The 26343-nt window shown below is 53.9% G+C and overlaps 1 protein-coding gene across 1 annotated transcript; it reads left to right on the forward strand.

Moving 5' to 3' along the window:
- The first annotated feature begins 1574 nt into the window (after nt 1-1574).
- Nucleotides 1575-26239, forward strand: SEMA4B (semaphorin 4B). Its single transcript, XM_072800000.1, has 14 exons — nt 1575-1785; nt 15700-15863; nt 16024-16086; nt 17329-17427; nt 18079-18190; nt 18426-18539; nt 18694-18845; nt 20459-20640; nt 20762-20912; nt 21919-22129; nt 22212-22327; nt 22568-22734; nt 24083-24168; nt 24580-26239. Exons 1-14 carry the CDS (start codon nt 1641-1643, stop codon nt 25317-25319), a joined length of 2502 nt encoding a protein of 833 aa, XP_072656101.1. The 5' UTR covers nt 1575-1640; the 3' UTR covers nt 25320-26239.
- The last annotated feature ends 104 nt before the right edge of the window (nt 26240-26343 follow it).

Raw genomic sequence — 26343 nt, forward strand, 5'->3', positions numbered from 1 at the left:
AGATAGAAGCTTGGGTATATTTGGCTACAGATTGACACCATTATTAATAGAGGAAAAGTGTCCAAGGCTTGCAATGCTAGAACTCCAGGCGGTTGTTACTGCCCACATCCCGTGTGGAATTCTGCGTCCAGGGCTGGGAGCGCCTTTATAAAAGGGGTGCTACTAGCCTGTACCATGTCCACAGGGGGGGTGTTGGGATGGTGGAGATACAGAAATCATGGAACCTGAGGAAGCCTGATTTAGGAGAGGGGACCTGGGGCCTTGTGGAATCTGATAGCCACCCTGTGGGAGAGAAGGTGTTGAGCCCTGGGGGTAGGGTGAGAGGAAAAGAGCTCTGAGGAGACTAGTTTTGGCTGGTTGTGAAGAGGAACTTTCCAGCCAATTCTGGGAGAACCCTCACCACTGTCATTGAAATGACTAGCCTAGCGGAGGTTTTCAAAATTACCTTTGACTTGAAGTGCAGGAAGAATTAAATTTTACTGCCATCCTGTGCGACTTTAGGAAAAGTCAAAACAGGTTTCCCAACACTTTCTACACTTTCTGATCTTCAGGGATCACTGCACTTAGATATTTGCTATTCTTTTTAATGCTGATAGGGACCCGCTAGGTGGTCCAGGCTGCTGGTTGACAACCTTCCCCCCCCCCCCCCGCCCCCATCTCAGCAGAACTAAGCGCCACCCCTGAGGATGTTAGGAGCCCCGAAGATTGGGGGTGGTTGGACCTTCCCTATTTTATTTATTTTATTTTATTTATTTATTTGAGAGAGGCAGAGACACAGGCAGAGGGAGAAGCAGGCCCCTGCAGGAAGCGCGATGCGGGACTCGATCCCGGGACTCCAGGATTACGCCCTAGGCCAAAGGCAGACGCGCAACCACTGAGCCACCCAGGCGTCCGGGACCTTAACCTCTTCTAAGTGGGGGTGCCTGTGGGATTCCACTCCAGCCTGTGGGAGTACCTTCCCCGACGGGCAACCTGCAGGCTGTGGAAGTCAGACGTCCTCTGCAGCACAGTACAAGCAGTTATCCCACTTAAGCTAAACTTGCCCCGCTCCCCACCCCCCACCCATGGTTCGGTTTCGTCCGGACAGAATTCTAGACGTGGATGACCCCGTAGTGAACGCCCCGCCAAGACCCAAGGTGGGTTGACGCAGAAGCAACTAGCCTGGTCGTCAGTCCGGGCTCGGACGATTCATTTGGTCACGGGCGAGCGGGTGCCCGGGGCACCAGCCGGGGCGGGGGCGGGGGCGGGGGCGTGGATGGAGACCGAGGCCGGAACCCTCGGGAGGCGCCCGCGCCCAGGGAGTCAGACCCACACGTTTTCCCAACCCCGCGCTCAGGGGGTCGCGGGGGGGCGGCGGGAGCGAAGGAGGCGGGCCAGCTCCCCGCGGCCTCGGCGGCGACCGCTCGCGGGGCCCCTCTGGCCTCCGGCTCCCCGAGCGCGGGGGGAGGGGCGGGGCGCGCCGCCGACTTCCTCCTCGGGCCGGGGCTCCGCGCTCGCCGACCTGGCCGTCACGTGACCGCAGCTCCGCCCCCGCCCCGCCTCCCCAGGTCCGCGGGCGGGGCTGCGGCCGTGAAGCGAGTCGAGCCACCTGAGCCGGAGCCGGGAGGACGCCGCCGCTCCCCGCTGTCCCGAGCGCCGCGATGGGCCGGGGGAGCCGCCCGCCCGCCCCGCGGGGTGCGCTGCCGCCCCGGCCGCCGCCGCTGCTCCTGCTGCTGCTCCTCGTGCTGCTGCTGCCGCTGCCGCCGCCGACTCCGGCACTCGTCCCTCGGATCAGCCTGCCGCTGGGTGAGCGCTGGGGCGACCCCGCGGGGGCGCGTGCTGGGCTCGGGGGCCGGGGGGAGGGGAGGCGGACGTGACAAAGGAGCGAGGCGGGAGGGGGCCTGTCGGAGGCTCGGGGGTCCGTGAGCACCCCTCCTCGTCTCAGCGCTGCGGAGAGGGAGAGAGAAGGGAGGGCAGCTGTGGGGCCGCGGGCCCCTTTCTTCCCTTCGTTGGTGGGCGCGGAGGGGGTCTTCCGCCCGCCCTGGGGTCCGCGCTCGCCCCTCAGCAGGGCGTCCTTTTCGGCGGTGGCGCCCCACCCCCCGGCGCTGGCTGCCCGCTGGTCCGCCTGCCCATCTGCTGGTCTTTGATGCTGACCAGAGCCAGCCGCGGTGCCGCCCCGAGGGCGTCTGGGGTGGAGGGGGCCGTGCTTGCCGTCCCATAAACACCGGGGTTCTGGTGTTACAGCAAGTCGCAGCAGGACTCCCGAGCCACAGCAGGACAGGAGTCCCATCGTCCCCCCCAGCCCTTCACCCTGGCCTACGGGCGCAGGGCCGGCCCGAACACAGTGCGATCCCCCCGGGGGTGGGGCCGGCTCTGAGACTCCTAGGGCCTGGGAGAGTCGTCTCCTGGCAGCACCCTCCTCATTGGCGAGGTCTCTCACCTGGTGCTCTTGCCTGCTCCTGTGGCCACTGGCTCTCCCCTCTCCCTATCTCTTTACATCTTGTTGCTTCTCCAGCTCCTCTTTGAAATCAGAGGGACCTGGATTCCAAGCCCATTTCTTCTGCTGGGCAACTAATGCCCTTCTCCCTGTGTCTCAGTTTGCTCATCTGCAAAATGGGCACAATCGTAGGTACATTGCAAGGCTATCTTGGAGATTTCATGAAACTAGATGAGTTCTGTGGGCACAAACTTTATAGGGGCTCAGTAGGTGTTTCTCCAAGCCCTTTACTTTGTTAGTTGTCACACTGTGAGAATTAGAATAAAAGATGTGTAAATTACTATTCTTTTTTCTTAAAGATTTTATTTATTTGTTCATGAGAAACACAGAGAGGCAGGCAGAGACGCAGGCAGAGGGAGAAGCAGGCTCCCCGGATTCCAGGATCAGGACCTGAGCCGAAAGCAGACGCTCAACCGCTGAGCCATCCAGGCGTCCCTAAAAGACATACAAATTAGAGGCTACAGATTAAAAGTGTACCAGACTTCCTTCTCTTTAGTACATCCTCACCCCTGAAGACATTCTGTGTAAGAAAAGAGAGGGTAGCAGAATCAGCACGAAGCTGAACTCAGGGTCCTTGTGGCCCTGAATAACCGGGTCTGAAGTATTGCAAAGACCGTGCACAGAAGATAGCCTGGGTTCAAATCCTGATTCCACCACTTAGTAGTAACCATGTGACCTTGAGCAAGCTACTTAACCTTCCTAGCCCTTGGTTTCCTCATCTTTAAAATGGTATAATAATAGCATATACCACAAGGTTGTGAGGATTAAATCAGTCTGTGTTTGAAAAGTCCTTAGGACAGGGCTTGGTACATAGAAACCGCTCAATAAGTGTTAGCTGCCATCGTTGTTATGTGTTAAGCACAGGCTTCATTCTTGCACATCCTGCACAGAGCCAGGGTACTGCCTGGGGTGGGGGTGGTGCTGGTGTGTTGGTTTGACCACAGTCCCATGGGTGCTCCATCTCATTGTCTGAGGATAAACAAGTGTATCCAGACTTAGGCCTACTGCCTTGCTATTTTCTCAGTTGTGGCCACAACTCCCTTTGTCCTTAGACCCTCTTGGCTCTGGGAAGAAGGAAGGTAAGTACAATGCTAAATCAGATGCTCTCATGGTCTCCACTTATGACCCTGGGCCAGCTCACAGGGCCAGCAGGTCTTGTGTCCACTGAGCCACAAGTTCACCTGTTGGGACTGGCAGAGATACAATGCACAGAGGTGCCCCCTTGAGAGCTTCAAAGGGCCTAGAAACAAAGTTGATACTCTGCTCTCAAAGCTGTAGCTCCTAGAGAAGCCCCTTTGCTGTATTTTTGAGACTGGGTTGGCCCAGAGGGAGTCCCTTTTTCTTGTCCCCCCAAAGCCCTGGAAGGTGAGCAGCACCCACCACCTGAACTTGTGAGCACACATCCATGCTTTACTGATATGCACCACACCCCAGAATGCTGGCCTCCCTAGACTTCCTCCTGGCCCTTGATACTGGAAGCCCCAGAGGGGAATGCCCTTGTGACTAAGAGGTTCACTTTCTGAGGGTGGCCACAGGCAGTTTCCTGCTTCATCCTTGGGGGCTTGTTAGATGTTCCTGGCAGTATGCCTATCCTGGGTAGGCCCGAGGTGACCATGGGGACTCTGGGCACCAGGGCCATGGCCCCTCCCTCACAGAACAGGGAGAGAGGCATAGAGGAAGAGACCGCACCCCCCTTTCTGCTACCTATCCTCTGCTGAATTCCCTCCTACTCAAGCTCCCCAAGGGCCTGGATACCTAGGGACAGTGAGTTATGTCTGTGGTTTGAAACAAAATCTCTAGAAGTGGAGCATCCAGTTTATGTGTGGGGTCCTTCCTATGGAAGCCTCATTACTTCATGAATCTGCAGCAGATTCCTGGGACCATGGGGAGGGGAGCCCCCATTTGTGGTCTCATTCAGTGGCTGACAGGGGAAGGGGACTAGGGACTCCAGGGCCAGCTGGACCAGCAAGAGGCCTTACAGGGAAGTTACTTGTCTCTGTGGAAGGAATGCTTTAAAGAAGTGTATGGAATTTTGGTTCTCTTGCATTGGAAAGTGCAGTCTGAAGTTCCAGGACCGAAGGCCCAAAAGGGGAGAGATGCCGAGTGGAAATAATGGCCCTCGGTGTGCAAGCTGCAAGGCCAGTGCCTCCTAGCTTGGCCGAGTGGAAAGAAACAAAGCAAGCCTGCTCCTCATGAAAATCTTATTGAGTTCCCTTATTTGGGCAATTAAAAGGAGTTATTAATTTCCCCCTGCCCCAGAAGTGCCTGTCTGGAAAGATCTGGACACAGTGTTTCTAAACCAGATTGGAAGTAAATCCATAGGCCTTGTAAACTACAGTCAACAAAATCCTATTGAGCCCGGGAGCTGGGCATTGACACAGATCAGCTGCTTGTCCTCTGACCCTGGATGGACAGCCAGGGTCATGGCTGCCTGGAGAAGCCCCCAGTGCAGGCCGCTTGCATGTCTTGCTGGCTGGTTACAGGCCTCCCTCCTTGACAGGGCTTCAGCTGTGTCCTGGGGCCTGGCATCTTCAGGGCCCTTCAGAGCCAAGTGGAAAGAACTGTAACTATGGGTGCTAATAGCTGGGCTTTGAAGACTAGCTTGCCTCTACCACCTGGGGCAAGCCCGGAATAATGGCAGGACCCATCTCCCAGGGCTTGGAGAGGATCACATGAAATCATGTATGGCAAGTGTTTGGCACAGTGCCTGGCACGTGCTCCATCCCCAGTAAAAGGTAGCGGCCTCTGTTCTCTGTTCTCCATGGTGGAAATTCCCTGCCTGTCTCTCTTGGTGAGCTTATTTGCATCAATTTGGTTGACACTGAGTGCCTGCTGTATCCAGGCCTTCTGCTAGGTGCCAAGACCACCACGTCAGGGAATAGAATGGTGCAGGTCCCACCCTCTGCTCTGGGGTAGAAGAAAAAAGCAAGTTGCCTGAGGGCTAATGGGGGGTTGTCACCTGCAGGAGTCTTGCTGAATGTAATACACTTTTCAAGTGCTCCTGATTTAGCTCTTTGAAGTTCTCCTTTGGCCCAAGAATCTCCTCTGCCTGAGGCTGAACTGCACCTCTCCCTCCACCCTGCCCCTTGCTGGTTCCACTCTGCCCTGTGCATAACCCACATTCAGCCTGTGTTGAAATGTCAGATCTGCAAAACTCCAAGTTTGCACAAGTTTTGGGGCAATCTGGATACACTTCCTTACAAGGGAGACACCAGGGCCAGAGCATGCAGAAAAGGCTGGACTCTTGCCTTCATTAGAGGCTGTGGCCCACCCATCCCTACCTACTGCCATGGATGCTCAGGATGGGGGAAGAGGCCTCTCATGCCCCCCACCCCACTCCCCGGGGCTGAGGGGGAAGAGCAGCTTCTCCCTGCCCTGCCCCGCCTTCCCTACCCCTCCTCCCTGCATTCTGTCCTCCCAGCCTGGCTTGCCTCTGTCCAGGATGGAGAGTGGCTCACATGGAGCTAGCCATCTTGGGACAGATGCCCGAGATCCTGTAAAGGCTCCACTTCATCTCCTGCCATTCTCAAGGCTGCAGGCAAGACGTTTCTCTGTGTCTAGCCCTGTGCAGTCTCCCTGGTCCTTTTATAGCTGCCCTCCTGTGTGAGCATCTCTAGTATGGGGCAGGACCACCTTCAGCTCTTAGGTGGCACAACTGGCATCCTCACGTTTGTGTTGCAGTGTTTAGTGCCAAGAGGAAGGTAGGAAGTAAAGTAATGGGTATAGGGAATCCCTGGGTGGCTCAGCAGTTTAGTGCCTGCCTTTGGCCCAGGGCGCGATCCTGGAGTTCCGGGATCAAGTCCCACATCAGGCTCCCTGCGTGGAGCCTGCTTCTCCCTCTGCCTGTGTCTCTGCCTCTCTCTCCCTCTATGTCTATCATGAATAAATAAATAAAATCTTTAAAAAAAAAATAAAGCAATGGGTATAGAGCTATGGTGGGCACCAGGCTTTTAGTTGTCTTGTCTTCCCCTACACGGTGGGTGAAGTTATCCCCGTTTTATAGATAAGACAGCTGGAGTTCAGAGAGGTGACCTGTGGCTCTGCCTCCCTGAGATCTGACATGTTCTTCATGGGAGCTCTCTGGTTTGCACTTATGGGTCCTCTGGAAAGCTGATCTTGACCATTCGTAGGGTTCAGAGAGGTGGGGGGCCTGTGGTGAGGGGGCTTCAGTGGGTACAGTAGTTAGAAGAAACCTGTTATTTTGTCATAATTCCTACTAACCAGGAGCCAAAGCGAATTCCTCTCCTTCTTGACCTCCCCTTGTTCATCCTCAGAGAGAGGTGCTAACAGAAACAGGAAAGAAAGCCACCAAGGATGGAGCACCCACCGTGTGCCGGGTCCTGAAGGTGGCACCATTTTGTCCCCTACATCTGAGGGGACCAAGGCGTGGAGAAGCTAACTCACACTGTCAGGGTCATGTGGCTAGAGAGGCTTGGGGTCAAGCATTGGGCTGCACTCTCTGACTCAAGAACCACAGTTTCTGCGTTAGAAACAGCTGTGTCCTTTGAAATGCAGGAAAGCAGCAAAATGGCCCAGTTCAGCCCTTGAACAATTGATAGGTTATATTTGTCCATCTAGTAAACAGACCTATTGAGGTCACTTTCTGGGGGGTAATGAGGGATCCGGTGGAGGCCCCTGATGGTGTGGCCACAGTTGGAAATTTGGTCCCCTTAGCAGATGTGGCCGGTAATGTCAGGCATCGGAGACTGGGAGCAAATGTCTCAGATACAGGTTTGCACCCTCGAGGGCAGCAGGCCAAAGCCAGCCCGGAAATAGGTTTTCTTTGGCCTCCAGCTGTTTTAGGAAGTTTTAATTTGTTGCTCATATTTTAAAACTCAGGAAATTTAAAATAAAAATCCAACTTTCCAGCTTTTCTGAAGGTCTGGTAAGGCCAGGCCCCCATTCCACTTAGCACGCATCTGGGGCTGAGCCATAGCTGCCTCTTCAGAGCGACTCCTCCCCCCAGGCAGCTGTACCCCACCTGCCAGTGCCCCCTGTTTTCTGCACAAGTGGGCTTCTGAGGTAACTGCAGGGAGTTCGCTTAGAGTGAGGGTGGGGAGGAAGGGAGGTGGTAGGATGAGGAGGGCTGTGTGGGTAGGGTTGGTCCTGATGGTTGGTGGCTCCCTAATCTGGGAGCAGGACTTGACACTTCTCCATGTGGCATTTATCTGCTCTCTCCAGCAGTCCTGTGAGGGCTCCCTCCCAGAGATGGCAGGTCTCTGTTTAGGGTGGCACAGCTGGTCAGTGATAAAAGTCAGTCACACGTGGCCCTCTCCTGTTCTGTCGGCTGTCACGCTTCTGCCTGGGTGCTGAGCTGGCAGGACAGAGTGGTCAATGCTCTGGAGAGGGGGCCGAGTAGGGGCAGTACTTCTCAGATACACTCTTGTGAGCGACAGGCTTTGGGACCTCTAGGCTGCCCTCTTTGAATCTAGGACCCACTCCTCTGGACCCAAGTACCCCTGCATTGGAACTTAGCATTTGGTCATTCAGTTAAATGTTTATTGAGCAACTCCTTGAACCTTACCTGGCCCAGATAATACAAATGTGCATGAGAGCATCCTGATCCCTCAAGGATCTCTCAACTTGCTGGAGGAGACAGGCACAGAAAGCCCATCAGCAAGCCATATGGCCAGTGCACCATGAGAGGCGTGAAGGGGAAATGATGGGCACAGAGAAGGAAGGGGCCCTCGGCCAGCCGGGGATTCAGGAGGACATCCTGGAGGAGGTGAAACTCAGCTGAGTCTCAAAGGATGAGTAGCAGTTTGTGAGGAGGAAGGGAGTTCTAGGCAGCAGGACTGCCTGAGTCAGACGAGATCGGGCACGTTCAGGGTGGTATGGCCGTAGACAGGACTGCCTGAGTCAATTTGAGAGAGAAATAGGATCTTGAGTTGCAGCCTGGTGTCACTCAGTTGTGGTAGGGGAGGGAGACATGGAAAGGGCTGGTCAGTTAGGGGCTTAGACAGTGAGGACACAGCTGAGAGTTATACAGGGCCATGACCATCCCCAGGCAGCCCTCTGGCTACAACACAGAGGCTGGGCTATGGGAGGCTGTGGGAGCCGTTGGGAGGCTGTGGCAGGATCCCAGAGGGGAAAGGATGGTGGCCTGGTACAGGACCTTGGTGGCAAAGATCATGAGCGGAATAGATTCAGCAAGTGTTGAGGGAGAATAGGCAGGATTTGATTATGGATTGGATGTCTGTGAAGTGAGAGAGAGGCGGGTAAAGAACTCATCCAGGTTTCCAGTGGGTGACAAGACACAAGAGCCCAAGCCAAAGGGGGCGGTGGTAGGCGGTGGCCGAAGCAGATCTCCCACCCACTCAGTGGGGTCTGGCGTGTTAAAGGAAGATCTGCCACTGCCTGACAAGATTTGGGGGCTGCCAGTGTCTGGATTATTGAAGTGATGGGTGTGGGTGTGTGATCTCGAGGCCGAGGCAGACCCCACGGAACAATATGAAAGAGCGAACCCTGGAGAGTCAGAAGTTAGCTTAATGACACAGACGCCAGAGCTGCCAGTGCAGGTTCAAATCCTGGCTCCACCATTCTTCCTAACTGACTGATTGCAGGCAAGTCACAGCACTTGTAATTCTCCCCTGAAAACCTCAGGGGGGAAGACCTATGTGTCACAACAACCTTGCTACGATTATGTGCATTCATCCATTTAAAATACGTAGTTAGGTGCTCTGGTAGGTTAGCTCTTGGAGGGATAGAGGCCCAGAAGGAGTCACAGGGAGACGTGAAATGACCCTTTAGGCCACTGTGGCCCACACACCTGGGGACAGGGGACCTGCACAAGGCCAGGTGCTGCAGAGGCCATGCCCCTCAGTGTCTGAAGTTTGGCAGCCAGGTGATGCCCTGGTGAGCATGGAGCTGGTTGAGGCCTGACTCCCAGTCAAGGGGTGAGTAGGAGTTTGAGGAATGGAGACAGCTCCAGGTGGCTCTTCTCTTCAGGGGTTTGGCTGCAAAGGGAAGAAGGGAGGCACACAGATTTCTAGGATGAATGTTGAAGGAAAGACCTGTTTTCTGAGAGGCAGAGATTGATGACACGGGCCTTGGCCTTTGAGGAGATAGGGAGGCAGTGGGAAGTCAAGGTTGTCCATGCCTGATGGTACTAGTTTCTTCAGAAAACAGGAGATGTGTGAGAGGAGGAAGGTGGACCCTTGGGCAGACCAGAGAGAGGGGTTGTTAGGGAATAGCCAGGCCTGCAGCAGAGGGCTGGAGGAGTCACCCTTTGTCCAGGTGGAGGTCAAGCTCCTGAGGTAATAGCAGCTCAAGACCCGTCCTAGGTCAGGGCCCTTTTGGCCAGATGGGTACCAGGTGAGGAGTTGTCTTTGAGGGGCTAGGGCTACCTGGTGATCCTGGCAGGAGCTCTGGGCCTAGTCACTGGAAGTCATAGCGGCGGCGTTTTGGGAACCGGGCTTTCCAGAGTGTGCCTACCCCAGGAACAGGGGATGCTTCTGGGCTGGGTTCCCTTGGCTCTTTACTTCTGTCTTGCTTCCCTCAGCGCAGGGAAGACTTTTGACCCACAGTCCCTCTTCTCCTGCTTAGAATAACCCTTCCCTGCTTGGGGACTCTGCCCTGGTGGTGACCTGGTGATTATAGTTTGGCCTGCCGCTTCCGGGGCGGCAGGCTGGTCTGTGGAGCACTTGGGCGGCCTAGAGGATGTGCATCCAGGGCGGCTGCCGTGCCCTAGTTTGCTGCTGAGTAAGCACTTCTGCCCTGGGGGGTGTGCCTGCAGATACAACCGGGTGCAAGAGTCCAGTATGACGCCCTGGGGAAGAGATGCTCGTGCAGAGCCTCTTAGGGACCTACTACTACCCCTTCCTGAGGACTCTGTGGGAGCACCTTCCTGGCTCTTAACCCCCTCCCCCGAAGCGGGTGTTGTCTGTGGAGGCAGGACGTCAGGGCCAGGCCCGTGTCAGCTGCGGTGCCAGGAGCCACGGTGGAGAGAAGGTGGGGCGGTGCTCTGAGTCACAGCCCTGCTGCGGCTCGCTGCCTTGGCTGGGTGCGGACCCCACTGAGCCCTGTTCCCGACTCACCCCAGAGAGCTCCAAGCTTCCGGCTTAGTCACAGGGAAGAGAAGAAACTCTAGGTGAGGCTGGGGGCTGAGCTGTTCCCACATCATTTCCTGCGGAGAGCCCCCAGCCCCAAGGGAGGGGGTGTGGGGCCCCACAGGGAGCTCTGATGTGCCCTCTCCAAGGAGGCAGCCCTAGGCCAGCCCCTACCCTGCCTTCCTGGAGCCCCCAGAGGCCACCCCCTCAGGCCTGCCCTGGAAGGTGGAAAGAGAGGTTTCATCCTCCTGGGAAAACTGGCCACGGCCTCAGGCAGACTAGTGTTCTCCCTACTGGACTAACCCGCTGGGTAGAGGATGTGGAGGACGTCTGAGCAGCATGGGCCGCCCAGGAGAGCTCACGACACACTCTCGGGCCACATAGAGAGAAGCCTAGAAGCTAAGACTGCCCCTGAGGTGTGCTAATGCTCACAGGGAATGGAGTGTACAAACACCCCCTCCCAGTCACCTCTACACGAAAAGCAGCCTGGAGCAAACACACAAGCATGGACAAGCCTGGTGGTAGGGTGTGCAGAGACACACACACACACACACACACACACACACACACACACCCTGGCAAGCTTAGGCAGGGCCCACACAGACGTCTGCACATCAACTCTGGAGGTGACCCCAGGCACCGAGGCAGGAACAGCGCTCAAAACACCACTGAGCAGGGTCCAGCTCATGCACACAGCACACCTGACACCTGTCCAGCTCCAGAGCTGATTCCCTGTGGCTGTGAGACCTCCGTGTGACCAGGTGTAGACTGAGATTAGGAATCACCCCTGTGTGAGGTTTTTTTAACCCTGAGGATGAGAGAGGCCCAGCCCTTCCAAACAGCCCTGCTCCTCTGGCAGCCCTCGCTGGGCTGGATTTTCCTGCAGGGCTTTTGGATTTTGTTTTTGATCCACTCGAGTGTTGATCGTGTGCCAGACACCATGCCAACACTCGGCTAACGTGTGCAAAGTTGTTCTGAGTAAAGCTCTCAGTAAATATGGGTTATTATGTACGTTGTTATTTATATACATAATCTAATTTCTTTTCATAACAACCCTATGAGGAAAGGTGCTATTATCCCCATTTTACAGATAAGGAAAGTGAGGCTCCAAGATGTTAAGTGGCTTGTCCTGGTGGCAAACAGCTGGTCAGTGGCAGGGGCAGTGTTTGAACCTGAGTCTCTTACTCCTGAGCCCATACTGGTCAAGACTCCCAGTTGGGAAGCCAGCCCCACTGACTCGCCCTGGTGGGGTCCCCAAGACGTGGGGGATCATGGGGGAGCAGGGTGTTCAGGATTCCATGGCTCTGGTCTGAGAGGTTTAGGGCAGAGGGATGAAGGAGGAGAATCCCTATGAGGGAATGCATGGTGTATGGGGGCCCCCGTCCACTTCTGTCCCGTTGCTATTTCCTTGACCATACTTCCAGTATGACTGGGGGAGGTGCGGTGGAGCAGGTTCTCTAGCAGCTGGCGCCCCAGCTGTCCTTCCAACCTGGCTGTGCTCTGTCTACGTGACCTTTGGCAGATTGCCACTCCCTCCCAGGCCCGAGCAGGGCCAAGCTGCCACCTGGATGGCAACTTATCTTTGACCTTCGGCATTTCTATATCTGGATGGATCCTAAGTGCAGCCTCCAGCCTAGACTTCCAGGACCCACCCTGGGAAGATGCCCCTCCTGTGTGGGCAGATAAATGTTGGCATATTTGACCCAGCCCTTGGCTTTCAGAAAACCACAAAGGGGATGTGGAAGACGTTTGCCCTCGTCTCACAGACTCCCTCCTTGTAAGGCTGCTGGGAGTCATATTTTGCTCATTATCCCTGCGGTATGTATGAGAAGCCAAAGGTCAGTGAGCTGGAGTTTGCACTGCCCTCCAGAGGGACCGACATGGTGCTTTTCAGAGGGTGGTCCCTGGGCCTCCCACTTTGGAATTGCCTGGGAGCTCATAGAATTGCCCGTTGTCAGGCCATCCCAGGGCAGTGGCAGCAGGCCTCTAAGGCAGGCCTTTCAGGTGACTTTGCTGCATCCTGTGGTTGACAGACTGTGGGTTCTTTGGGAAGGAGACCTCTTGAGCCCATCTTCTGCCACAGCTGCTTATGTGCCGTGGGGCTGTGTCAGTGGTCTGGTCTCTTTAAAGCTGGGCTTCTTCCTTGGTAACCTGGGGATCACAGTGGTACTTACCTTGTAGGGCTGTCATGGGCACACAAGGGTTAATGTCTGCATATGTGCAGCGTGTAGCCCACACCCTCCCAGGGCGTGGACCTGGACTGGCCAATGGGAAGGGTCTCTTTAGGGGGGAACACAACAAGGTCAGACTGCTTGTTCCAAAAGGTCATCAGCACACAGTGCAAGCAACACAATTGGGCCCTGTTGTGTTTGGAAATTTCGTGGTTGGGAGAAGTGAGGGTTTAGTACTAGTAACTTTTTTGAGCTTCCCAGTATGTAGAGTGCTGATGAATGGTGAGGAGCTGGGAACTGGGGGCAAAAGCCCTAGGTAGTCTTGTGCAGTTCTGAACTTAATAGTTCAGAGAGACGCCTTGACCTCTCCGGACCCTAGCTGCTGCTCTAGAATTTCAGTAGCAGACCAGATGTGAGGCAGGACCTTGCCCATGAATACCCAGTGCCGCCCCAATTCCAGCTTTGCTTCTAGAGTACGACAAAACACCCAGCTGCAGAGGCACACACATTCCCGCACTGAGTCCTGCACTGGTTACCTTACGTCATCACCTTCCCTCATTGGGAGACATTGTGAGGAGCAGCCTTGGGAGCTCTGTCATCCTGTTTGCTGGTGGGATGTTATCCATCCCATGTCCCAGCAGCTTGGCTAGGACGTCCCACCTGAGGGCTTCCTTCAGCATTAGTGGCTAGGTGGAAAGCTTAGCTTCTCCAGAAAGGCTGGCATGTGTTCCTCCTCTCTGACAGTGAGAATCAGGTAACTTCATTTCCCTTTTCTCCTCGGCCCCTGGGAGGCTCAGCATTGACCACACCACCCATCTCCAGTAGCTGTGTGAAGATCTCTTGTGACCTGCGTATGTGATGATGCCCTTTCTGGTTTAGATGTTTTCTTCAGATTTTTTTTTTCTTTGCTCCTGATTTTAGTGTTTATTTTTCACTATGTTCTGTTCTTTTCTTTGTTTTCTCGTCCTTGGTGGAACCAGGCTGAGGGTATGTAAAAACACTCACCACGTAAAAGCACATGAAGCTGCCTTCACAACTGCTTTGTTGGCATGTTGCTCTTTCTGCCTCCTCAGCTTCATGAGACTGTGTCTGTTTGCGTGGTCATAACCTATTGGTCAGATTGGAGATACCTGAGGCCGGGCAGGGTGGCTCATTTCTGCTTGTTTTCCTTTTCTTATCAGCTACTTAGAATTTTTAAAATAATTTTCTTCAAACCCATTAGTCACTCAAAGCACAAACGGTACGGTTCCCTGGTTGGACAGGTACGTGTGTTTCTTTCTTTCTTTTTTCCTTCCATTTCTTTTGTATTACATAAGAGTAACCTGCTTATTACAGAATCCAAACATGATAAGTAAAAAGGGAAAAGAAATTATACTCCCACCAAGGTTACCAGTTTTCAGCATTTTGTGAGTCATCCTCCTGGATTTTTTTTTCTTTCCTTACTTTTTTTTTCTTTTATTTTTTCTTCTTTTTATACTTTTCCCACAAAAAATAAGATCTAACTAGACATATTGTTTTATAACCTTCATCTTTACTTGGTGGTAGATAATTAGAATCTTCTTTTATTATAACGATGAAAGGTAAAGTTTTTATCCAGGATACATGCACATAATTCGCTTGTAAGTGTGGAAGTACTTACTACGAAAAGTAACCAATGCCCCTGTCATCCCCAGCCCCAGCTCCTCCAAGAAGGGACATCTTTTAATCAGTCAGGCTTTTCGTTAATACAGTGGTTTCCTCCATATGGTTAAGTAAAATGCTTGCCCCACTATTTCTTGGCTTATCTGACTTACTTTTTTGCTGCTGAGAAAAATAAGGCTTTCCATCCCTTCCATCACCCTTCCTTACCTCCTCCAAACATTTTTCTGGGTTGCCTCTGTAATTTTTTCTTTTAAAGATTTTATTTATTTATTCATGAGAGACAGAGAGAGAGAGAGAGGCAGAGACACAGGCAGAGGGAGAAGCAGGCTCCATGCAGGGAGCCTGATGTGGGACTGATCCTGGGACTCCAGGATCTTGGGCCGAAGGCAGGTGCTAAACCGCTGAGCCACCCAGGGATTCCCCCTGCCTCTGTAATTTAAAATATTATACTGAGGGGCACCTGACTGGTTCAGCTGGAAGAACACGTGACTGTTGATCTCAGGATCATGAGTTCAAGCCCCATGTTGGGGGTAAATGTTCCCAAAAAGAATAAACAAAAAATTTTTTTCTATACTTAAACCACAGTTTCTTGTTCCATTAACCATTGACAATATCTTGTGGCCCTCTTCACCGTCCCAACAAGATAGAGACTCCATTTTTTCCTAAACAACCCTGGTGTACCCAGCATCACAGGGTCTCTCTGTTGTACATTCAAGTTCCTGAGGTCAAAGTTGGTAACAGTTTACATTACTGTTTTATAACCATGAGTCTTCCATGAGTGCTGTGAGCTGGTACTGAGAGGTAAAGATCACTGCCCCATGTTTGCTTTCCTCTGCCATCATAAATCATGCACTGCAGGACCAGGGTGGGTGGGGCTGTGCTTACAGGTTCTCGTTGGATCTAATGCCCTTCCTTTTATTTTGTTACATCCTCAAAACCCATCACTTTACATTTTAGTTTGTTTCATATTGGCCATGCCTTTCTTGTTTAATTGTGTTTGTTTTTTTGGTGTTTCTAAGATAACATCATTTTTACCAGCTGCATAATATCCCATTGAGTGGAGTGTTAATGCTCTCTTTTCATCTAGTCCCTGATGGTTGGACCCTTAGTTTGTTTCCAGTTTTCACTAATATGAATGGCGCTATGATAAATGTTCTTTTACATTCATCTTTGCACATTTGCTCTTCTCATAATGTTTGAGAGTCCGGAATGCTGTTCCCCTTTCAACCTGATCCCCCCATCCCCAGCTCTTTGCCATGCGCTGCCTTGCTCGCTTACCCTCAGATTGGCCCATCCTCGAGGTTGGTGTAATAGATTTCTTGTGGGAGGTGTGGACCTCAGGTAACATCCATCTTCTCCCCAGGCTCCAAAGAGCGACCATTCCTCAGATTCGAAGCAGAAAATGTCTCCAACTACACGGCCCTTCTGCTGAGCAGGGATGGCAAGACTCTGTACGTGGGTGCCCGGGAGGCCCTCTTTGCTCTCAACAGCAGCACCAGTTTCCTGCCTGGCGGGGAATACCAGGAGGTGAGATGATTCCCAGGGCTGGCCAGGCTGGGCAGGGGATGGCAGAGGGGCCAGTGGACAGAAAGACTGACCTTCTGGGTGTGAAGATGAGGCAAACAGGAGAGGCAGGGCCAGGCACAGCCTTCGTTCTCACCCATGCCCTCCCCTTCTCGTTCTCCAGCTGCTGTGGAGCGCAGATGCGGAGAGGAAACAGCAGTGCAGCTTCAAGGGCAAGGACCCACAGGTGAGCTGGCACCTGGAGGCCACCGGGCTGAAGGAGGGGCAGAGTGTGGTGTGCGGGACCCAGTATAGAGTCAGCGGTGGGAAACAGGGCATAGGCTTCAGCGATGGCCACACCTGGGTTTGGTCCTATACTTACTATCTCTGTGACCCAGAACAAGTAGATTGGCCTCTCCAAGCCCTAGTGTCCCTACCTGTAAAATGGGGATAATGATGCCTGTCTCACAGGACCTGCTGAGGACTCAGCGAGGTAACATGTATAGGGCACCTAATCAGAACTGAATAAAGTCGGCTTCCGGCCCGAGTGGTGAGCAGGCATCCCTCTGCAGATGGAGTGATGGCACAGGTCTGGCAGATCCTGCTGTGGTTTTGGCCAGACAATTGCGTGTGAGGTCTGGTCCAGCCCAGGGATCTCCTGGAGGCCTCCCTGTTATTCCCGGATACTTCTTGTCCTGCACGCAGCAGGAGGGGAAGGCAAAAGAGCACCAGATTTGGGCTCAGACACAGGTTCAAGTCCTGACTGCCCCTGACTCCTTTTCATCCACAAATGTGTATGAAGCACGCTCGCTGTGCCCAAGTACTTCTCGACCCTGGCAAAACAATTACACAAAAGAAGAAAGAGCAACAGGCAGAACTCAGCCACTGTAACAGGTAGTCAGGCCACACCTCAGTGTGTTTCACTAAGAAAGTGGCATTTGCATCAGTACTAGAGGCTGCTAGGAGGTGGGCGGTGGGCTGCCTGGAGACAGGGCAGGAGTGGACTTACCCTGAGTGAGGTGTTTGGGAAACTGTGGGGGGCGCGGCAGGGGAATAGTATTGGCTGGCATGATTTTAAAGGGGCTGCTCTGGCTGCATGGTGGAGCATGGCCTCTGTGGGGCAGGGACAGAGGGAGGGAGCCCAGTGGGGGACCAGACCAGGCTGGTGCCAGTAAGGGAGGGAGAGAAATGGTCAGACTCAGGATGACAGGAAATGGGGGTGTGTGAGAAGTGAGTTTGGGGCCTCAGCAGCTAAGAGGGGAAAGGTCTCGGGGAACAATCACTATGTTTATGAGACACAGAACTAGCGGAGCCCCCAGGCACCCCCTCCAGCACACATGCTCCGTGGTCCTCCGTCTGCTCTGCCCAGGGACAAGATGCTGCTGAATTCCCATTTGCACTGGGATTTGAGGAACCCCAGAGAGCCCGGGCTTGGCCCTGCCCTCTGGTGGCGTGCTTGGGCCTGACATCCTCCTCCCTCCTTCCCCAGCGTGACTGCCAGAACTATATCAAGATCCTCCTTCCACTTAACAGCAGCCACCTGTTCACCTGCGGGACAGCAGCCTTCAGCCCTGTGTGCACCTACATCGTAAGTGTTCCCCTTTGCCCACGCCCGCCTGTGGCTGGCCTAGGAGCTGTTCTTTAGCACGAGTCCCTAGTCAAGGGCAGGGCCCGGGGCAAAGCTTCCAGGGAGCAGTGGGTCTGAGAACCCTGAGGCCTGGCCCCAGATTTGGTGACCAGGTTGGCAGGCGGGGGGTGAAAGGAGGGGTGCCTGAGAACTCCAGGTACAGAGGTTGTGGCCAACCCAGGACTCCTACCCTCTTGCTTTCTTGAGCTCTCCCCGGCCCTCAGTCCCACAACCCACTGCATGCTCCCCTCCTCACACACACTTGCTCCTGCATTTCTGTGTTACACGCACCTTAGCAGCGGATGGTATTTTGAGGCATTGAGTTGGAGTGCCAGTTTTGGAGTCAGACACACCATGGTTTGGACCATGTTGCTGCCCCTTCTGAGTCCTGTCAACGTCTCTTCTGTGGCCACTGGGGCTAAGAATGCCCACCAGAGGGTCACTGCCCTACGGTGCTGGCACCATGCCCTGGGTACAGAGATGAGGAAGATGGCCTGCCCCCCTCGCCCACCTCACCCCCCAACAGCCTTTTCTGGCATGCCTCCCTCCCTCCCCTCCTTGCCTGTGCATCCTCTAGCACACCCCTGAGCTCTTCCATCTGCTCTCCTGCAGAGTGTGGCGAACTTCACTCTAGCACAGGATGAAGTAGGGAACATCCTCCTGGAAGATGGCAAGGGCCGTTGTCCCTTTGACCCCAATTTCAAGTCCACGGCCCTGGTGGTTGGTGAGTGTTGAGAGCAGAGTGGCTCAATTGAGGGTGGGCAGGTGGTGAGTGCATGCCATACTGATTCCTGGGGGAGGGGGGGCACAGAGTGACCCTTGGCTGCCCTTGGGTTTGGCTTCTCCTGGTTCTCCCTCCCTTCCCTGTCTACCTCAAGCGAGCTAGGCAGCCTGGGGTCACTCTGGGCGACCAGGGGCCGTGCTGAGGGGCCATTCCCATGGGAATGTTCTCTTGGCAGACGGTGAGCTCTACACTGGAACAGTCAGCAGCTTCCAAGGGAATGACCCGGCCATCTCCCGGAGCCAAAGCCTCCGCCCCACTAAGACCGAGAGCTCCCTCAACTGGCTCCAAGGTGAAGTCCTCCCCATGTACCCAGTGGGCAGTCCCCTGAGCCCAGGGCAGGCCATGCTCTCCCTGCAGGGCTGCAGGGCCAGCTGGGGCCAGGAACAGTTTCCTGCCTGTCTCGGATTCCCAGGCTGACTTAGCCCTCCCTGTTGGTCCCACAGACCCAGCATTCGTGGCCTCGGCCTACATTCCCGAGAGCCTGAACAGCTTGCAGGGGGATGATGATAAGATCTACTTCTTCTTCAGTGAGACTGGCCAGGAGTTTGAATTCTTTGAGAACACCATCGTGTCCCGTATCGCCCGCATCTGCAAGGTGAGGGGGATGGTCCACCCCAGAGACCCCGGAGGCTCCCCGAGGCCAGGATTGGGAAACACCAGGAGGCCTCTTCTGTCCTCCAGGAGGAACAGCTTGGCTGACTGCTTTTCTCTCTCTCTCCTTTTAAATTAAAATAGCTCTGACATTTTTTCTTCAAGAAAATGTGAAACTCTGGTCGCCCATTTGGCTCAGCGGTTTAGCGCCACCTTCGGCCCGGGGCCTGATCTTGGAGACCCGGGATCGAGTCCCACATGGGGCTCCCTGCATGGAGCCTGCTTCTCCCTCTGCCTGGGTCTCTGCCTCTCTCTGTGTCTCTCTCATGAATAAATAAATAAAATCTTTTTTAAAAAAATGTAAAACTACAGAAAAGGACACACAAAAATCGCTTAGGATAAAGAGGCAGCTTAGCATCCCGACGAAGAGCAGAGACTCTAGCCAGGCTGCCTCAGTTCAGACTCCACGAGTCCTGTGACCTTGGGCAAGTTGCATGCCCTCTCACTTAGTGTCCCCATCTGTTCAATGGGCATAAGACCTGCCTCAGAGTTGTCATGTGGCTTAAATCCATTCCCCAAAAGCGTTTAGTAGTGTGGTAGGCAACAGCTAAACGTTGACTGTTAGCGTCAGCATCCTGGTGCCTCACTGCAGGTGACCACTGTTAATATTCTAGAATGTTCCTTGACAATCCATTTTCTTTTTCTGTGTATGTGTAAATATACATGTATTTGTATTATTGAAAAACTATTTACAAATGAGTTCTCTGCAATGCAGGTATTTAGGCTCCCTGTTTGCGGGGAGTCCTGACCTCTTGCCCCGTATAGGCAGACTCTTCTCTGTCCGTTTCTGGGTATTCCACAGTTAGGAAGGTGCTCTTACTCACCCGTCCCCTGGTGATAGGACCTGGACACCACCTTCAAGTATTCTTGGTTTTTTAATTTTTTAAAATTTTTTTGAAAGATTTTATTTATTCATGAGAGACACAGAGAGGCAGAGACATTGGCAGAGGAAGAAGCAGGCTCCCTGTGGGGAGCCCAATGCAGGACTTGATCCCAGGACCCCGGGATCATGACCTGAGCCAAAGGCAGACAGTCAACTGCTGAGCCACCCAGGCGTCCCATCTTCTTGTTTTTTTTTTTTGTTTGTTTGTTTGTTTTTGCAAATTAACTTTTGTGGGTTTTTTTTGTTTTTTTTTTTTAATTTATTTTTTATTGGTGTTCAATTTACCAACATACAGAATAACCCCCAGTGCCTGTCACCCATTCACTCCCACCCCCCGCCCTCCTCCCCTTCCCTCACCCCTAGTTCGTTTCCCAGAGTTAGGAGTCTTTATGTTCTGTCTCCCTTTCTGATATTTCCCACACATTTCTTCTCCCTTCCCTTATATTCCCTTTCACTATTATTTATATTCCCCAAATGATTGAGAACATATAATGTTTGTCCTTCTCCTTTTGACTTACTTCACTCAGCATCTTCTTGGTTTTAAATGGAAGTCTGCCCTGGCTTTGGCTTGCCTCTCCTGGTGTCTGTCAGCTGCCCCCCAGAGGGGTTGCAGGGAGCTCTGGGCTTTCCCGACCAGGCCTTGCCTAAGCCCAGCTTCTCTCTGCCTCCCCCAGGGGGACGAGGGTGGTGAGCGGGTCCTGCAGCAGCGCTGGACATCCTTCCTTAAGGCACAGCTGCTGTGCTCCCGGCCAGACGATGGCTTCCCGTTCAACGTGCTACAGGATGTCTTCACGCTGAGCCCCAGCCCCCAGGACTGGCGGGACACCCTCTTCTATGGGGTCTTCACATCCCAGTGGTACGGCCCCCAGAACCTAACTGGAGATGGGAGGGTAGGGAATGATGGGGACTGGGGCCCAAGAGCTTGGCCTCATCCTGAGCCCCAGGGTCCCTGGATTAATCCAGCATCTCCTTTGTAGGCACAGGGGGAGCACAGAGGGCTCTGCCATCTGCGTCTTCACCATGAAGGACGTGCAAAAGGCCTTCAATGGCCTCTACAAGGAGGTGAACCGTGAGACCCAGCAGTGGTACACTGTGACCCACCCAGTGCCCATGCCCCGGCCTGGAGCGGTAAGGACTACTCTCCACACCTGGGGGGTGCTGGGATCACCTGGCTTCTCTTCATCTCTTTTCTCATCTTGAAAGTAGGGACCAAACCCATGCCTGTTTGTCTTACTGGGTTGGACATGGCCATGAGTGGTAGGATGCCTTAAACCTGCCTCAGGGTGGGGCTCCTGGGAGGTTCAGTCTGCCCTCAGCTCAGGTCATGATCTCAGGGTCCTGGGATCAAGCCCCAAGTTGGGTTCCCTGCTCAGCTTCTCCCTCCCCTTCCCCTCATTCTCAATCTCTTTTCTCCTCTCTCTCAAATACATAAATAAGATCTTTATAAAAAAACAAAACCCCTGCCTCGGGGTGAGCAGGTGTGCTCTCATCAGGGCATTTAGTGCATATTTCTATAACTGTCCTTCACTTGTGCCTGTCTCCGACTCTGCCGTGGGCTCCTTATCTAGTTACTGAGTGACTGAGCGGCCTGGCTATGGGGAAATTGCCCTCCTTTCCTTCCAGCTTGCTGGGCTTCCCCCAGGGATGGGAGCTATGGGTGTCAGCAGTTTATGTAGGAGGTGACTCTGGGAAGCACCATGAAAGAACAGGAGAGGGAGGGGAGGGAGCAGAGCCAAGGAAGAGTGTCACTGAGCTGCTATTGTCAAGGGCCCCTGGGGCTCAGTCCCCTGGGGCCCTGAGCTGGTACCCTCATGACCCCTATATTCAGAAACCGGCCAGCTAGGGCTTCCTTCGAGCACTGGCAAAAGGATGATAAACAAGCAGGAAGTGTGGTCATGCTTCTTGAGGCCTGGGTGAGGGTGAGGGTGGGAGGATGGTGCTCTTTTGCCCCATACCCAGGCTTAGCCCTTGGGCCTCCAGATCAGTGCATTGGCTCCCTGCAGATTCACATGTGATGCACCATGGCTTCTGAGAGGGGGGCCAGCTATCCTGGCAGCATCCACAGGGCTCCCACTCTGCTTGCTGCCATAAGTGGCACTGTGTCTCATGCCACTGCCACCACCTTCTCCTGCAGTGCATCACCAACAGTGCCCGGGAGAGGAAGATCACCTCATCCCTACAGCTCCCAGACCGTGTGCTGAACTTCCTCAAGGACCACTTCCTGATGGATGGGCAGGTCCGCAGCCGCCTACTGCTGCTGCAGCCCCGGGCCCGCTATCAGCGTGTGGCTGTACACCGCGTGCCTGGTCTGCACCACACCTATGATGTGCTTTTCCTGGGCACTGGTGAGTGCCCACAGCAGGGACAGGTTGAGGGGCAGGGAGCCTAGCTCTGGCGATACGGGCCTGAGTGCTGTCCATGTTCCAGGCGATGGTTGGCTGCACAAGGCAGTGGGCGTGGGCTCCAAAATGCACATCATTGAGGAGCTCCAGATCTTCTCACCAGGACAGCCTGTGCAGAACCTGCTCCTGGACACCAACAGGGTGAGTGAGCTGGGCAGGAAGCCCAGGGGAGTGTGCTCGGCTGCCCCTCTGTCATTGATGCACAGGCTCCAGCCAGCTTTTCCTCGCTGGCACCAGCAAGATGGCAAAGTCCAGACTCATGGCATGAGCCAGCAGACAGTGGGGTACCTGGGAGCATGAGAGAAGGCTCCTTGGCGCGCGGCTCTGGGTTGGTGGCCCTGGTGGCCCATGCCTGCCTCTCATGCCCTTATGTCTGTACAGGGGCTGCTGTATGCTGCCTCCTACTCAGGCGTAGTCCAGGTGCCTGTAGCCAACTGTGGCCTGTATCAGAGCTGTGGGGACTGCGTCCTTGCCCGGGATCCGTACTGTGCTTGGAGCGGTTCCAGATGCAGACACATCAGCCTCTACCAGCCTGAGACGGCCTCCAGGTGAGACCTCCTCCCAGTGCACTTGGCATCAGAGCACTTCCCCTGGGCCCTCTGCAGAATCCCCAGGCAGTTTCGCATGCATCCACTGTCAGCGTGGTTAGAGATGAGCTCCCCTTTGGACTCTCACAAGTGGTCTGGTTTCGGGCAATAAATTACATTTGCCCTTCCCATCTGTAGAGCTGGGGGACATCATTTGGTAAAGTATGAAGTGTCACAGTCATGAAAAGCCTGGCTGGGAATTGTGGCTTGGCATGTAAACATGTTAAAAAAGAAATAAGTAGTGTGCAACAATCCATTAATAAACCCATTAGAAAATAAAAACAAAAAATAAAAAAACCATTAAAAAGTGCTTCAGAAGAACTAAATTGGGTTGTAAGGTGTTTGTATAGAAAACTTGAAAAGTAGAAGTGTGTAAACAAAATAAAAACTATCGTGAGTCCTATCAGAGAATTGCGGTGAGATTTTTTTTTTATATGTACCTTCCCAGGTTTTTCTATAGATATGTGAAATAATCAAAAATATATATTAGAAAAAAAAAATATATATATATATATATTAGGGCAGCCCCGGTGGCTCAGTGGTTTAGAACCGCCTTCAGCCCAGGGTGTGATCCTGGAGACCTGGAATGGAGTCCCACCTTGGGCTCCCTGCATGGAGCCTGCTTCTCCTTCTGCCTGTGTCTCTGCCTCTCTCTCTGTCTCTCTCATGAATAAATAAATAAAATCTTAAAAAAAAAAAATATATATATATATATATATATATATCTGTTTTAAATAAAAATGGCATCTCCCACTCATAGCATCCTTGCTTCACGCACAGGGAGACCTGGTGCCAGATTTGTATTTCAAAGAATCACATAGGAGTACATGTATGCACAGCTGAAAGCATCTGCCCCAACTGCCACCTGTCACGATCACTGGCTGGTAGATGGCATGTGACATCCATAGTGTTTTCAGCGTTTGTACTTGGTTGAGTGTTTTTAGGTTTCCTTGAGTGTATTGAGAATTATTTTTATTCTTGAATATGTTTCATTAAATAAGTCTGTGCACATGCGTTGCTGTAAAAGACAAGAGACATGCATGTCGATCCAGCTGTCCTTCCAGACTTCTAAAGGTCCACATCACTTTTGTCTTCAGGGAATTATTATAGGAAATGAATGTTGTAAACAGGAGATGCTGGCTCAGTCCCTGCACGTGTAGGGAACCTGCCTGGGGAAGCCACCTGCCTTTTACTCCTGTTTTGGGCCTGATGGTCCCTGTGCCCCACAAGGGCCTGTCTGTACTGGGGATGGGGCCATGCAGGCTCATGGTAGTTTCCTGGCCTATCTCTTGCTCTCTTTGGTCGTTAGGCCATGGATCCAGGACATTGAGGGGGCTAACACTAAGACTCTCTGCAATACTTCCTCACCTGGGCCGCGTTCTTCTGTACTAAGTGGTAAGTTGCCCCATGAAAGGGTGGAGATGAGAGAGGTGTAGGGGCCAGGTCTGCCTAGAAGGCTCCTGCAGGTGGCAGTGGCCTGGTCCCTGACCCAGAGTCTGCAGAATTGCACCTCATGGTATAAAGAGTATGGTCCAGGGGATCTCTGGGTGGCTCAGAGGGTTAGTGCCTGCCTTTGGCCCAGGTCGTGATCCTGGAGTCCCGGGATCGAGTCCCACATCGGGCTCCCTGCATGGAGCCTGCTTCTCCCTCTGCCTGTGTCTCTGTCTCTCTCTCTGTCTCTCTCATGAAAAAATAAATGATCTTTAAAAAAAAAAAAAAAAAAAAAGTATGGTCCAGGGAGAGGTGGGGTGAGCCCGGGGCTACTGTGGATGCTAGTCCCCCTGACCCTGCATCTCTTCTGTCTAGATAAGCGATGTGAGGAAGTCCACTTCCAGCCCAACACGGTGAACACCTTGGTCTGCCCCCTCCTCTCCAACCTGGCCACCCGGCTCTGGCTGCACAATGACCTCCCAGTCAACACCTCAGCCTCCTGCCGCGTGCTGCCCACCGGGGACCTGCTGCTGGTCGGCAGCCAGCAGGAACTGGGGGTGTTCCAGTGCTTGTCCTTGGAGGAGGGCTTCCAGCAGCTGGTGGCCTGTTACCACCCAAAGGTAGTGGAGGACGTGGAGGCCGACCAAGTGGGCCGGAGGGGCGGTGTGCCTGTCATCATTAGCACGTCACGTGTGAGTGCACCAGCTGGTGGCAAGGCCAGCTGGGGAGCAGACAAGTCCTACTGGACTGAGTTCCTCGTGATGTGCACGCTCTTTGTGTTTGCTGTGGTGCTCCTCATTTTATTCTTCCTCTACCGCCACCGGGATGGCATGAAAGTCTTCCTGAAGCAGGGGGAGTGTGCCAGTGTGCACCCCAAGACCCGCCCTATGGCTCTGCCACCTGAGACCCGGCCGCTTAATGGAGTAGGCCCCCCTAGCACCCCGCTCGACCACCGAGGCTACCAGGCCCTGTCTGAGAGCTCCCCGGGGCCCCGCGTCTTCACAGAGTCAGAGAAGAGGCCGCTCAGCATCCAGGACAGCATTGTGGAGGTGTCCCCAGTGTGCCCCCGGCCCCGGGTCCGCCTGGGCTCTGAGATCCGGGACTCTGTGGTGTGAGAGCAGACCTCCGGAGGAGGCCACCCTGGCTTCAGAGGCCATGAGTGCTCAGAGGGGGCCAGCTGGACCTCTGTCTCGTGGGACACAGCCTTGGCGTGGTGCCCACCCCTCGGGAGCGACAGAGCCAGCTAGCCTGCTGCTCTTCAGCCAAGAGCATGGCCCCAAAGGGCCCCGGTGAAGACGGGGGCCTGCCTGCGTGGGCAGAACCGTGCTCCCTCTGTAAACTGAGCCTTTGTTTAAAAAACAATTGAAAATGTGAAACCAGTGAGAACGAGACATCGCAGAACACCGTGCACACCGACAGCCCTGCTGCGCGGCCTGAGACCCGGCTGACTCACCCAAAGTGGTGGTCTGAGACAGAGCTGGCGTTCCGCGCCGGCTGGCCTCTCCCGCCTCCGGCCGCCGGCTGGCCCTTGTGCCCACAGAAGCAGGGGCCAGCTCGGGCTCCGTGGGTCCTGCCATGTTGGCTGGCCAACTTCTCACAGCCATCATCCCATCACCTCAGGGACTGGAGGGCTGAGTTGCCACCGCAGCTCTCACAGGCCTTGGGCTCAGACTCACCTGCTGGACCTTTCCAGCCTGTATCAGGCCGTGGACATGTGTGAGAGGGGCAGCGTGAGCCCAGGAGAGATCTCGTTTATGACAATGGACGCCTTTCCCTCGAAGTCCAGGAAGTGACTTGGCTGCCTTCCTGCAGCCCATCCTGGAACCTGTGTGTCGCCTGTCCCCACGTTTGCCCTGGTCTCCTCCCTGAACCCGACCCCCAGTTCATCCCCTACACCTTGCCTGCTCCCAGTCTAAGGTTTGTTGACACTGCCCAGCACAGGAACCCTGAGTTTATCTGGCTTTTATATATTTTTTAATAAGATGCACTTTACTTTTTTTTTTTTTTTTTAATAAAATCTAAAGAATAGAAACAATCATGGTCCTTCCTCTCAAAGGACTGTTACTTTTTGAAGTTGGTCTGATACTCTGAGTTGAGTTCTGGGGCATTCCAAGCCTCCTCTTTCCAGGGGCTATCGGG

Source organism: Canis lupus, chromosome 2, assembly GCF_048164855.1.
Source record: "Canis lupus baileyi chromosome 2, mCanLup2.hap1, whole genome shotgun sequence".
Classification (NCBI taxonomy): domain Eukaryota; kingdom Metazoa; phylum Chordata; class Mammalia; order Carnivora; family Canidae; genus Canis; species Canis lupus.

What these genes read in the sequence shown, in the direction of transcription:
- SEMA4B (XM_072800000.1), top strand. Translation starts at nt 1,641, where the DNA reads ATGGGCCGGGGGAGCCGCCCGCCCGCCCCGCGGGGTGCGCTGCCGCCC. An exon ending in GCCCTGTGTGCACCTACATC is followed by an intron (nt 17,428 to 18,078) that starts GTAAGTGTTCCC and finishes GCTCTCCTGCAG; the next exon opens with AGTGTGGCGAACTTCACTCT. An exon ending in TGTGCTTTTCCTGGGCACTG is followed by an intron (nt 22,130 to 22,211) that starts GTGAGTGCCCAC and finishes TCCATGTTCCAG; the next exon opens with GCGATGGTTGGCTGCACAAG.